The sequence below is a fragment of the Acanthopagrus latus genome, chromosome 12, assembly GCF_904848185.1.
Source record: "Acanthopagrus latus isolate v.2019 chromosome 12, fAcaLat1.1, whole genome shotgun sequence".
NCBI classification, from domain to species: Eukaryota; Metazoa; Chordata; class Actinopteri; order Spariformes; family Sparidae; genus Acanthopagrus; species Acanthopagrus latus.
Genome location: NC_051050.1, coordinates 2,092,812 through 2,107,891, shown reverse-complemented (window position 1 = coordinate 2,107,891; position 15,080 = coordinate 2,092,812). Strand labels below are relative to the sequence as shown.

The 15,080-nt window shown below is 39.2% G+C and overlaps 1 protein-coding gene across 8 annotated transcripts in view; it reads left to right on the top strand.

Moving 5' to 3' along the window:
• Window positions 1-15,080, top strand: part of tpm2 (tropomyosin 2 (beta)) — a 32,445-nt gene that overhangs the window by 7,313 nt on the left and 10,052 nt on the right. For 2 of the 8 annotated variants that reach the window (XM_037118333.1, XM_037118335.1), the window contains exons 3-6: window positions 9,177-9,310; window positions 12,514-12,631; window positions 13,443-13,513; window positions 14,836-14,911. In XM_037118333.1, the coding sequence (XP_036974228.1) occupies window positions 9,177-9,310; window positions 12,514-12,631; window positions 13,443-13,513; window positions 14,836-14,911 (399 nt within the window). Of the gene's footprint in view, window positions 1-7,907; window positions 8,100-9,176; window positions 9,311-12,513; window positions 12,632-13,442; window positions 13,514-14,835; window positions 14,912-15,080 lie in introns of those variants that run through there. The other 6 variants (XM_037118334.1, XM_037118336.1, XM_037118339.1 and 3 more) reach the window with 5 other exon arrangements.

Below are 15,080 nucleotides of genomic sequence, written 5' to 3'. Positions count from 1 at the left end.
ATTTGTCTATATTGACAACTGTTTACTGAGTTGTTTAAAATGTGACACATTTACCATCAATGAAATGTTGTTGTCTTTCATAAATTCAGTGTAAATTTGCGAAACAGTGTGTTCAAACAACTGCTAAATGTTTGCAGGTAAGACAACATTATATTGACAAACTGACTCTTTTTACAAGAAATGTAAATTTAATGGATGGCATTTAAAGTCAAATTTACAGTATATTTATATAATATTATTGAATAGTTTAATTTTGCGATATATCATTAGATAGAGGTTTAATTCTGCATCGTGTACATGAAACAGAATGGAAGAGGTTTCAATGCACTTAGCATGTTTATGGTGATACCAGAAGGAATTTAGGGTAGCATGTTTTTTCTAATTTCATTTAGCCCCAGCCAGCTCCAGCTACCTGCATCTGTATGATTAAAAAAAAAAGAAAAAGAAAAAACATTTCTGTAGGAATTTGAGTTGAACTGCATAAAAAATGAAGGCTAACTTGGGGAGTATGTTCATGTTAAGCGCTACTTAAAGAGCTCTGGGCCATCCTATACAAAAGTGCTATGATGGGGATCTGATGTTTGTTCCAAGATATTTCATCCCCTGTGACTTCCACACTATAGGTCAGGTACCCATGACATGTAAGCCAATATCTAAAGGATCAGCTCATTGACATATCATCTGTGTAAGGTTAGTTTTAAAATCATTATTGAAAAGCAGGGGCATCAAACTTTGGGGCAAAGTGGGACTGATTACCAGGGCACCAGAGGGGGAGGGGGCCCTTGAAAGGCCTGAAACAAAAATGTTGTTTTTACTTTATTTTTTTATTTTAGTAAGTAATTAGTGTCATAACTAACTTAAAATTGGCAGAATAAATCAGATGAGAGACTTTACTCTGTATAAAAAATTAGTGGAGGCTGTCTGAGGCCCCTCTCACCCCTCACAATACATAATGGTTCAGTCCACCCCTGCAGCTGTAGGTGCAGAAGATGTGTCTCCAAACAGCTGAAGGAGCAGAGTGGCTGCTGCTCATCAACAAGCTGAACCACAGAGTCTTAAATGAAAGGAAAAGGCAGAAAGGGACAGAAAGCAAGGAGAGGGAAGACAACTCCTCACACATTTCTCTCAGAAGAAAGGTGAGCACAGTTCACAGCTAGCACAGTTTAACAGCAGTTAAAGCTGATGTCAGCAGCTGTAAAGATTGAAGGCAGTCAGACAGCCATGAGTCTAGTTTCTCAGTCTGAGCAGCAGCAGGTTCCTCATCCTCATCTCATCCCTCATTAAGTGCTGACTGAAAGTTATTATTACAGGTAATCATTTCACATTGAGGTCACGGACCTCGTGGTAAAAACAGTTATTTAGCTCCATTCTCAGTAAGCTAGTATGACATGTTTGGTATCAGCAGATTCATTCCAATTTCAAGATTTCTATGATGCTTATGGCTTAAATAAATCTTAAAAACTGAGCCCATGACGGCCTTCAGAAGACAGTAATGTCATTTTCAGAGGGTTAAAGGAGAGTTGTAAAATAATAATAGCCTATAATCCATATTTATTTCAGAATGATTTTCATGTATTAAAAACAGTTCTGAAATAAAAAGAGCATGTGTATGTGTATAATATAGTTGAAATTACACTACAACAGAGTGTTTGGTCAGTAGTTTGGGACTCTCACCTTCCTGCTGTGCAGTAGGAACAGAGGAGAACATTCCTGCTGCATGCAGACTGTGTGACTCATTACAACTCTCAGTACAATCAGAGAAATGTTTAGATTTTCTGGAAAGATTCAATCACAACAACCATATAGCCTCATATATGTATTTTCACACCCCAAATCCAAAGCCACCACCTGTGAGTCTTCAGCTGTGGAGATAAATTAGACCTGCATGCAGGACTACAAGGGAGACAGTGAGCAGTAACCAAGTAACTGTCATGTTGTTCTTTTCACAAATAGGTGAATGATGTCAAAAATATCATTAAAATGAGTTTTCTATAAAACGGCATCAATTTTTTAATGTATAATGTTTTATACAAGGGCCCAATTAGATTTCTTTTCATGGGGTCCAAAATCCCTGGTGACACCCCCGTTGAAAAGTGTGATACTAGTTATGTTTTGGCTTGCCTTGATTGCACAGGCAAGGGGCTCAAGTGCTAAAGGTAAGTGGTGAGGCTGGGCATCCCTGTCTGGATCTAACAAGCTGGAAAGGAGGAGATATGTTGACGCATGCAACAAGCTTATGGTATAGGGACATTTTCACACTTTGAATTGGTAATTCCTAACAAATGGTTCATAAAGCTCATGCAAAGTTCATCACATTGGGTGGATATATACGACCCAAACCGCAATACCCCTAAATGACCAGCAGAAAAACATTCACGTAGAGTGTAAAACGTTTAGCGACATGATCATTTTCCTGTCATAAGTAACAAGTAAGGTTTAATATAAAAAAACGACTTGGTTTTCTGCTCATGTCTGCTTGTTTTGTGTTGTAAAAATACCTGTAGCTAATGACTCAGTGATGTATTATGTATTAAGATAACACAGAATTATAGTACTATAGAAAAAGCAGTAACAACAAGTGGGTGGTTTTTACACTCTGCCGTTCTCCAGTCAGGTCAGGTTGTCAAGGGGGCTGGAGGGCGAGGTTGCATCCGTTAACAGCTCGATCATGCAGTTCTATGGCTGATGAGGTGGCAGAGAAAAAAACCTTGCTTGGTATCCATCCAAATTAATCAATGCTAAAATAGGCTTGAATCTGCTAAGCGGGGCATTAAGAGGTGAGTTGGATTTGTCCACCAGTACCCCCACTGCTACTGATGAGCTTTGCCTGTGGATGGTTGAGATGGACAAGCAGCAAGAACGTGACCTCCTGGACCTCAATAGAAGCACGCACCAGCTCTCATTCACCTAAATCGCCCTACAGGAGTGAGACTAACTCGACTCTGCTGCATGGTTTCTGCATTCTGTATGGCTGTGTTGGATGACCTGTGAGTTGGCAAGGAACGCAGGCTTGATGTCTGAGGAGGAGAGGGATCTGTGCTTCTTCTGATGCGGTCAGTCACCATCAGATTGTTGGTGTCCTCAACATTCCATCCATTTTCAGCTGGAAGAATCCTGAACCTAACAGAAATTATTCCACTACACTCTAGATCATTGGGTGGTCAAATTTAGCAAAGGTGACTGTGTGAATTTCAAAGCTGCTTTAGGTTACAGCAATTTACCATGGCTCAAGGAGTTGGAGGAGAAAATGCTGAGGGGAATTAACTGTTTGATAAAAGTTTCAGCAATTATTCAAATACAAATTAACTCAGGAGCAGAGAGCATGTAGCCATATTCATGCCAAACAAACAACACAGAGAAACACACATACTGGAAGAAGATGAGAGACATGAAATATGGTTGACCGATGATACAACCCTGACAGTGTTTGTTGTTTATTTCTCATTTAAAGTAAGAAGTTCCATTCTGTGCTCACTCAAACACTGAGCGTTCTTCCTGTAGCCTTCTGGTTCATCCATGAGGCCTTCTGCAGACTTTAGGCAGGCAGCAATGTTCTTGGAGAGTAGTTGCTTTCTCCTTGCTATTCTGCCAATATTCCATCCTTGTTCAGGCACTTGTCTGATAGTGGACTATTGTTGAATATTGACATTGAATTGCAATGGAGCAGTCAATGCAAGAAAACCTTATAGATCCCTAAATGTTACCTAGGGGTTTGCCACCGTCCACGCAGGTTTCCGGACATATAAAACTCCCCAGGTGGTGAGACTGTGTGTATTGGTACAGATCTTTTACGTCGCCCCCGCTTCTCGGAGATTTACCGGATGTTTAAAAATCCACAGAGGGTGAGAACCTGCGTACTGGTCTTAACACCATGAATACCGTGCACGCAGTCATTTCTGTCTGATTATTGTGATGTTGTGAGTTGGCAAATAATGATAAGAAAAGTGTGAATTAGAGTGACATTTTCATTATAGTTACATCTGTAGTTAAAAAAAACCCTTCACTGTAATTCCACAGTGATGTGCAGTAGTAAGATTGGCAGGGATGATGTTTGTGATCGAACTTATAAGAGGTGTGCTTACATCTCTGGCCCAGCACAATAACATTATAACAGCAGAAATGAAAGTGATCTCAACACTAAGATATTTATAACAACTTTCCATTAATTAAGTGACCACACACAGTCTCCAGTCTCCAGTCTGTCTCTTGTTTTAAAACACTTCTCACCTGTGCTCACTTAAATATGGTTTTACACTTGTTAGCAAATAGACTAGTAAGTAAGTAGGCAAAAATTACTTTTATGGCAAATACATGTAAGCAAACAGCTATCAGCATGTCAATAGGCTACTATGCAACTAGGTCTGTATTTTCTACTATTTCTTAGGCTTTTCTAGAGTCACAAGTTACTCAACAGAGATATTCATCACATAAAATAATGTTCATTGTTACACCATGTCAGTGTCCATTTTCACAAAAGTGCATTTTAATTTATTTTGTTGATCAACCAATCACACCTTTTAAAATAATATGTAACACATAGCAATAACACTCAAGTGTCTTTGTCCTTTTCTTGCTCAGAGTGGCTCTTCTTTTTTCTAAATTACTCCTAAGCCAGGACTCCTTATTCTAAATTTGATCAGGTTTCAATCAGTCCTGAGTCATGGCATTTATGACCATTTATAGTGCAAAATATGCTCACATTACAGTGAAAGTGATGACATACTTTATTTGTCCTGAAAGCAGTGGGACCATCCTGTGTGCAGTGTTACTGTGAGTTTACCAAAGATGGAAATTAATTTGAGCAAAGCACAAATTAGTTCATGCTCGCAGCAGTCTGCTGCTGTTGGTGGTGTTAACTTCAACATGAACATATCTGCCTCAGAGCACATTTCAAGTCATGTCACTTTAATTGACAAACTCATTTTTACAGATATGCAGCAGGGGATATGATGGGAAAAGCAACTGAGAAGTCAGATTCCATGTACAGTCGTCAATGTCGGAGCAATAGTCCTTTAAATAACTGTACTTATTTATATTTATAACATTTTAAATAGTTACAACTGATATGATTCAAATTTATTTTCAAAATTGCATGTGTCAGTTAATTAAGGACTTTAGTAATTAATATATTTGTGAACTTTGCTAAAATGTTGTCCTAGGCCAAAGTAAACCTTGAATGCTCCAAAGTCACGAAGCATCTCATGTAAACGCAACTCATAAAACACCTTTAACTTTTAGCCATGTGGTTAAAAGTACCCAAAGGTTGTAAAAGTAAAGATGGTGTTAAAATATTACTTATACATATGCAGTACAACTGGTATTTACTGAGTCTAAGGCAAATTAGTGACTAAAATGATCTGATATATGTAGTACAATATTTTCCTTCAAAATGTAATGGAATGTAAAGATGCTGAAACTGGAATTTTTAAGGTCACCATAAATAACAATCACCCATTTTCCCTAGAATTACCTTCCCAATGCCCATGTCCTTACACTAACACTCTTATTTCAACACCTTGAAATGCATAGAATATAATTCACACCTTTTATCAATTTCCTATCTATTTAGACTCACCATACACTCACTTCAGCTGCTCCTTCAGCAGCCAGCAATTCTGCCTAAATTGCTTCAGAAATTGCATTGCTGTTCATTAATATTAGTGTTGTATACTTGGTATGATTGCAGTAACACTGTGCAGCAGGCCCAATAAAAATTACTCAAAAGTTTACTCTGTCGATCTTTATTGTCACACATGATGGCAGTCTATGTGAGAGTGAATCAAATCTTCAAAATCTTAAATACTATACGTGCTAAAGGAATGATCCATGACAGACAGGTGCTTCATTAGGAGGTGCTCCATTTATAGAAACATGTAGCCAATAATGCCACCATGTGGCCATTTGTAGATCTCTGGATCTTGACAGTCCTCAGTATATTTACAGCCAGTCTTAGGTAAATTACGTTCAAAATGCAACATGTTACATATTACTAGGTACCTTCATTTTAAAGTAATATATTACTTTACAGTATTAGTGTCTGTGTGGAGCAATTAATTAATTATCACACCAGTTTTTAGTTACTTTAAAAATAAATCTATATAGAATAAGTCATATGAAATACTATAGACCTATAGCTTTTATAATGGAGCCTATAATGACATGACAAGGAACACATCTTTTTTTCTATGCCTTTTAATTTTAGTCCACAGAACAAGGAATGCATGGACATGTGTGATTCAAGAATGCAAATTAAAGTGCGCTCGGAGGATCAGGCCTCATCATTGGGCATCATTAGGCACATTTCAGTCACACAGAGACGGAACAAGGAACCTATAGCTGTACTAAACACACACTGAGCCTGGGTCATTCTATGAAAATGGTTGCTTTTTGAGCAGCAATTTCATGTTTAATTTGTATTGTTCTTTTAACAACTAAAACATAGTCACATAACAGTCAACCACTTACCATTATAAATCAACATAAATTGCAGCTTAATGTATTTTAATATTTTTATTACATTATATTAAAAAATGCTTGATCTGCCTTTTCGTCACTGGTGTTACCGATGTTTTAGATGATAATTCAGGCTTCCTGGGATGTAATTTGACTATTTAATTTGCATATATAATATAAGAAAGGAAAGGTTAATGGTATTATTAATACATTTTTCAAAATGAGTAACAATTTAGTTTGAATATGTATGTGTACAGTATTATAATGTGACGTTTTTCAATTTATGTCATTCACATTTTTGTATAACTTTAGAATTAATTGGCATTGAGTCTTTAAATTTGAAATGTCACATCCTTAAAATATTTACTATTTAATGTTGCGACAGTTAGCTAGATACAAAAACCATATTTAAACAAACTGGACAAGGCTGATGCCAGAACACCAATATGCCACACAGTAACACCAGTGACACAATGTAAAGGTGCAAATGATCGTCACTGGTGTTACCCACTGGTCACTGGTGTTACTAACTAGTACAATAACACCAGTGACAGTAACGCCAGTGACACATCCACAGACAAGATGGCTTATTCAAGATGGCGGACATTGCAGGCAAAACCACACATCTTAATTTATAAATATATCAGCTTATCATGCAATTTGATCAGTCATTTTAATGATATTACCTTTCCCCTTACTATAAACGCTGTAACACCAGTGACACATCTTATGTCCTCACATGAAATTACTAGTTAATTCTTAAAATTGTCAACATAGGAAGAGAAGGAGCTGACTTACCATGTGATCTTCAAAATGGACAGGCCTCCAATGACCTCTTGACCCAAAAAGATGTTTGCAGGGATGCCGCAGTTTTTCAAAATAAAGGCTTTTATGAATAGTAACACCAGTGACATGAAATCAAGGGACAGCTATTTTTTGTAAACTATTTTAATTATTAATTGCTGTTTTTAGTATTATACTAAATAACTATAACACCTTACTTTGTATTATGATCTTTAACACAGGAGAAAAACATTAATTTAAATTCAAAATATGTCACTAAACCATGACTCCTTATCCAAGGGACAAGCCAAATTCATGGCTCTAACCATGCTCTTCAGGATATATATAAAAAAAAAAACAAAAAAAAACAAGAACACACTTTAATTACAATACAATATGTATATTTTGTTACATTGTTTAACACTTTTGAGTGTTTTTCCTGGTGAGTAATGCTGGGACAGGAGAGCCACCATTGTCATAGAATGACCCACCTGCTCCAAATTTACAACAATTGTAGTTATAGGTCACCAATTAATATTTTAAGATTTTTCTTCAATGAAAAAATACACATATATTTTACCCCGTTACCCCTGTAACCTGCCACCGTCATTTTAGAATAACAACGCTGTCGACACGCGCTTTATTTTGTAATCCTGACCGGAAGAGTCATGCGTTGACTCCCGCCTCTGACTTGGTTGACACCTGGGAGACGCAGGTGTAGTCCTTGCAGCATGGCGGCGTTCACATCCATAGACTCTGTGAGAAGGAAAATCCAAACACTGCAGCAAGTGGCGGACGAGGCGGAGGACCGCGCCGAGCTGCTGCAAGGGGAGGCGGACATGGAGAGGCAGGCCCGGGAGAGGGTAACACACCTCCAAACCGTCTGCACATCCACACACCGGAGACTACCGGGATTCATCAGTGCACTTGCAGTTTCTCTCTGTAGCATGCAATTTTGAAAGATCCAGAAACGATAAACTATGACATGTCGAACAATGCTAACACACAGTACTGAGTACCGTTAACACTCAGTAAGGCGAAGGCAAATGCAATCTTGTTGTGTTTGTCCGTGAGTGGCAGTAACACTTGGCTACAGCTGAAGAGCTAAAAGTTCTAGAATGAGTAATACAGATAAAGAATGCTACAAAATATAGTATAATTAAGTATTGCGTAAGCAGGCTTCAATATACAATCCATAAGCTAAACAAGATCTCATTTGCAAACTAGAAGTGGAAAAATATAGTTAACATTTTGAAAAGATAATATTTTTTGTCTTTGTTAAAATAGATTCGAATTTTGAATTCCAGTCAGGTGTTTGGATTAGGATGAATCTAAAAAAAACCTGTTCTTGCTATACAGTCATATTTGATTTCGAAGTGTGCATTCTTGGTGACGTCATTTGTCAAACTATCAAAATCAAACTTTGATCAAATTCAGAATTCAGCAGTCACCGCTGCACCATGGGCATGCAATGTATGCAGGCAGCAGAGGTCAAATATCCATGTAAAGTTTTGTTTTTGCGGTTTCTTAAATTAAAAACAAGCAAGCTAATAAATAACAAAGAAATTGACTGCATGCCTCTCTTGCTTCTGGACCTACACCTGTCCTCCTACCAGCACCTAATGTGCCCACAGTGGTACCCAATTCACCAAAACAACAAAAGAATATTCTTTCAAAATCTAATGCAGATATAGAAAATATTTATTTTAATCTAACACTACTAGTCATTTGACAACAGCTAAATACAACACATAGATAACTTAAATACTTGTCTTGTATTCTTTATTTGTTTGTGACTTCTTTCGTTATGGGTTCAAATATTGGCACATTTCTGTCTACTGTTTTACAGGCTTCTGCCATAATAGCAGTTATTATAGCTAGTATGTCTGTCATGCAATCATTTTGCAATGTGTGTGTCTGTGTGCATTGTGTCCCTACAGGCTGAGGCAGAAGTGGCATCCTTAAACAGGCGTATCCAGCTGGTGGAGGAAGAGTTGGACCGAGCTCAGGAGAGGCTGGCTACTGCTCTTCAGAAGCTAGAAGAGGCTGAGAAAGCTGCAGATGAGAGCGAGAGGTGAAGCGCTTCATATGCATCCAAAATCTTAACACTGTATCCTACAGTTTCCAAAGACACTAAAAAAGGGATGTTATCTATTCATTACCTCTTCAAGTTGTTAGAGTTCATTTGTATTCTACCTTCCACACGACATCACACGAAAACAGTTGCCTCATGTTTAGGGTTTCTGGGGAAACAATACAAAGCACATGGTTTAACAATTAGAGTTAGACAGAGTTATATGTATTTGTAGAGGGGCCAGGATAAAAAATAGCTTATTATGCCCTTAATCTTGTTCGGTTTTGGTCACATCTAGTTTAACCATCTCTGCTTGATTTGCTTCTTTCTTTCTTTTTTGTTCTTTTTTCAACATACTTGCTTACCTTACATACATGCTCTAATTTGTGCTAATAGACCATCTCTTGAGTGAAGCGAACGAGCCCCCCTGTGGAGAGATGAGGTCAGGTGCAATGTCCCCTGACCCCTGGCTTCGCAGGCAGGGGACATAGAGTCCAAGTGTGCAATATTCAAAGCTTCCATTGTAGAGGCAGCTGCTGTCAAAAGGTGGTGGCTGCAAAAACTTGGATGTAAGAGAAGTTTGGGACGGCTTTGGAGAAGGTGTTTCAGTCCGCCGCAAGGAGGTTCGGGCAAGCCATCCGACGACTCATGAAGGGAAATCAGGGCCGTAGACCAGGCTGTGCTTGGCAGGGGAGGAGAATTGCTGACCTGGACTGGGGATATTGTTGGGTGGGGGGCACTTTGAGGAGCTCCTGAATCCACGTCCTCTGAAGTAGAGACAGAGTCTAAAGACTCAGGGGAATACTCATCCATACCACTGACAGAGGTCACTGAAGTGTCAAGAAGCTCCCCAGGCAATAAAGCTATTCTGATGTGTTTTGTGGACTTCAAGAATGCCCACAACTGGGTCCTAAGGGGAGTACTAATGGGGATAATGCGGGAGTATAGGGTACCAGGCTCTTTGCTACAGGCTATCCAGTCCCTTTATGACCAGAGTAAGAGCTGTGTCTGTATGCTCGGCACCAAGACAAGCCTGTTCCCAGTGACTATTGGACCTAATGGACAGGATCTTGAGGCGCAGCCATGGGCAGTAAAGTGAACCTCAAAAAAAATCACTGCTCTTTGCAGATGCTGTGGTTTTGTTGGCTTCTTTGGCCTGTGACCACCAGCAGGCACTGGGGTGGTTTGCTGCCAAGTGTGAAGCGGTCAGGATGAGGGTCTGCAAATCTAAGTCTGAGTTCATGGTTCCCTGCCAGAAAATAGTGGATTGCCCCCTCTGGTTGGGGGGAGAGCTCCTGCTCCAGCAAAGGAGTTCAAGTATCTCAGGGTCTTGTTCAAGAGTGATGGGAATATAGGGGTTGGTGATGGATAGGAGGTTTGGTATGGCATCCGCAGTACTGCGGGTGCTGCTCCAGACCATTGTAGTGAAGAAGGTCCTGAGCAGAAGTTGAAGCTCTCAATTTACCAGTCTACCTACGTTCCGACCCTTGCCTACGGCCATGAGCTCTGGATAGTGATTGAAAGAGGGAGATTATCGATACAAGTGGACGAAAATTAGTTTCCTCAATAGGGTGGCTGGGCGCATGGTGTAGAGTTCGGTCATTCGTAGGGATCTTGGAGTAGAGCTTCTGCTCCTTTGCATCAGAAGTAGCCAGTTGAGGTGGCTCCCTTGGATGGTGCACCAGGCACAACCAACTGGGAATAGACCAAAGACCAATAGAACATCCAATTTGCAATTAATCAAATAATAGCAAACTGAGGCCTAGTACAAACCTACAAGGATATTTTTGGAAACAGGGTCACATCTCCATTCAGAGAGACATTTTATTTCCATTTCAGAAATAATCTTTTCCATTCTAAAGCACATGAAAATACATATCCAATGATCATTAATGTACACTGGGCATGTGCATTCTGGTGTAAACAGGAAGCAGATTGTGTGCTCTCTGGTCAGTTCCTTAATTACAGTAAATACAATGAACAAGGCAGGAAAATCCCAGATGATACCATTTTGTCAGAAAACACATCAATAGCCATGAGTGTCTCTCTTTTCTCCAATTGTCTTATCAATGTCTGTTTGTGTCTTGTGTCTAAATACAATATAAACAAACAATAAACAACAAGATTTTAACCATTCCACCAATGTACAAACTCAAATATTCAAAGTCATCACGCATACTCTGAGTTCCATGTAGAGCAGTGGTGTCAAACTGATCCAGTAAAGGGCCATGTGGCTGCAGGTTTGCTTGGTTGGAATGAAAACCTGCAGCCACATGGCCCTTTACTGGATCAGTTTGACACCACTGCTCTACATGGAAGTGTTCAATGGAACAAATACAATTCTGATTTTGTTATTCTTGGGACTACACAGTGGCAAGGCTGGATTAGTAGGTGGTCAACTATCCCACAAGTTTATTCTCTAATTGGTACATATTCCTTTCCAGAGGGAGCATTTCAAAAGTTCTTCTTTTTTTAAGTATCCTTGAGACCCTTTCCTCCGAGAGTGATCTTGGAACAAAATCTAGCTTTCATACCTGCTTTTTATTTTACATAATGCAGTATTGATCAAAGTACTACAAGCTGATTGACACAAATCAAAACTTGGACAGGAATGTCTTAGTATAGAGGACTGGTTTGTTCTGTTTGTTAGTCTTGCACTTATATAATATTAGAGGGAAGATACAAAAAAAACCCACCTCAAAATCAACCCCTCTTTAAGACCCTTCCTATCTGGTCCATCCATATCTTTGAAACTTCACACCTCCAATGTGTAACCTCCTCTCGGCTGAGATAACACTGGTTACAATACTTTTGGTGTTTTTCCACTATTACCTTTGGCTGTGCCGAGTCAAACAGAGCTGTGCCAGTTTGCTTTGCAGTCACTGGAATTGAGCCAAGTCATGCCTGCAATTGGCCTGCTCCAGAGTATGGCCAAGATCATCAAGGCTATTTTTTGAGACTTAATGAAGCTCCCCCCAAGCCAAAGAAGACAGTGTACATTATAGACTAAGAATGACTGAAATTAGTAATTAATGAGATACAATTAAAACATTCCTCAAGTCTAGCACTTAAACATAGTCACATTTCCCACATTTATGATTTTGATTGAGTAGGTTAGCCGAAGAGTGAGAATTCTGAATAGAATGATACATACAGAGCAGTTTCTGAATGACTGCTTATTGTTGTCTGATTTTCTCATTTAGAGGAATGAAGGTCATAGAGAACAGAGCATCAAAAGATGAGGAGAAAATGGAAATCCAGGAGATGCAGCTGAAGGAGGCTAAACACATTGCTGAAGAGGCTGACCGCAAATATGAAGAGGTGAGAGAATAACTTGTTTTTCTAGGTCCTTACATGATATTATAAACATTCAAGGCAGGCAGAGGGTGGCAGTTTGCAGGCTCAAGCCCATTTGTGGTCAAAATTAAAGCCACAAACGGCAACAAACGACTTTCCAGCATCAATTGCTTCATTGTTTTCCACCTGTGCTTAAATGCAGCATGCATTTGTACATCATAAGATATACAAGACTGTCTTAAATTTACACGTGTAAATGTAGAATTTATATTTAATATGTGTGTAAATTGAGAAAATTATCTTCAGTTCTGACTAACTAGGGGAGTTGCAGGCTTTTAAACTCTGCGTGGGAGTGTCCTTACAGAGTTGTTATGGGCACATTTGAACTTTGACTTTCAGAGTCGTCAGGGCCACTGGTGGGTTATTGACCCAATGGGCCTTTGTATGGGTTGCTAGGGCTAGGTGGGCCCAGGTGTGAATGATTGTTAAGCTGTCTATGGAGGGAACCCGGTACTACATCGTAGGTCGGTGATATGTAGTATTGTAATACCAATATCAAAATCAATCAATATACCAATCAATTTAATATACTAAATGTTATTGTTAGAATAGCATATGATTTGGTGGAGGGAGGGTAATGAGTTAAGGAACTAGTATTAAATTAAGACTTAAAATGTTCATGGGAAACTGGCTCTGTCCCTTTTCTCACTACATTACAGACAATACACAAATACAGCGCAACCTATGCACAATTAGTATAGTATGTAGTAGTGAGAAAATATATTTGTTGTATTAGTTTGGAGGAGTGGTTTGAGTGTGTGCTGAATATTTGCAGGTTGCACGTAAACTGGTGATCCTGGAAGGGGATCTGGAGCGCTCGGAGGAGCGTGCTGAGGTGGCTGAGGCGTAAGTCAAGCCGTGCACCATGAAAACTCACACCGACACAAGAGCTGCTGTACATAATTCATGTTGTTGTAGATCATATGATCACTACTCTGACAGCATGTTGTCACACACACTCACTTGTCATTTACTTTACCATAATGTCATGACTGTTCATAATAACAGTCTGACTCATGTTGCAAATGCAAACAATCTAGTTAAAGTTGCTGTAAATGTTTTTTATGACTGACTAATTGACTACTGACCTTATCATTTCATCACTAGAACTTGTATTCTGAACTCGGCACCATGAAGCCATGTATGAATCACAAACTGCTAGACTAATCACAGAGACCAGGGGCCAGATGCACAAATGATGTTTACTTTACTTATTTATTAAAGAAGAATGAGCGTTGAGTCACCTCAAACAGAAAGTTGACCAGGTGTGTTGTTCACAAAGTGATAGCAGCAAGTGAAAAGATGATGTGCTCATGAAATCTAAAGGTGAGAGATGTCATCATGCAGTACCCTACTGTAATTATTTAGCAGTCTAGTGTTCAGTAAAATGTGACTCAGAGGCGCAATTGTACACTTAATTTGAAATGTTTGAGCGGTGAACTTTATCACTTTGTATTTACATTATAACCATTACTTCCCTGTTAATTATAGTTTAAATCTGATGCTGAATTGTGAGGCAGTTTGTAAAGTCTGTTTGAGTATTAGCTGCAGATGAATCATTGATCATCCCTCTGACATTCGATAATGATGACTGAGATATTACCGGAATGATATTTTACAAAAGCATGTAATGAATTAGTGGTATTAGTGCTTTAGCTGTGCGTAACAGTTGTGCATAATGACAGCTGTTCCGATGCCATTGGAGTACCTTGGTGATGAAACACAATCAGTCACTTTTTCTTCTTTGCCATTCTTCTCATGAGTGGAGGAATAATGACAGTTCACATGCAAACAGATGGTTAAGGGCTTTTTTACATCCGCACACCGTTAATAATGGGAGTGGAAGTTAAGATCATAACCATTCCCACAATCAGTTATATGTGAAGGCATACACACAGCTTTATATAGATCTGAAGGAAGAATGTTATGTTATTCTATTCATATTTTGTCTTTGCGCAGACACAGAGATTTATCAAGGAATGTACACAATCAACAGTTTTGTGCATCTGGCCTCAGGATTTTTTTGTTTTCTCCTGTGTGTTTTTATCTAATGGAATGCCATAATACACCACCACTGCCTGTATGCAAGTTGTTACTCTTTGTTATTTTTTTGTGGCTGCTGTACTCACTCTCCCCCTTCACCCCTGACCTCCTGGACTAACCTGCAGGCGAGTGAGGGAGCTGGAGGAGGAGCTCAGGCTAATGGACCAGAATTTGAAGTCCATGGTGTGCGGGGAAGAAGAGGTAGTTATAATACAAAATCCACCCAGGTCTAATTCTGACCTACTGCCTTCTGCTCCTCTGACCTGCAAGGTCTCAGCCTGTCTCTCTGTTTTCTGTCTAACCTGCACTTGTGCTCTATGACATCAAGCACGTCCTTTAAGCTGAACTAAAAGGATAAGTCTGCTGATAT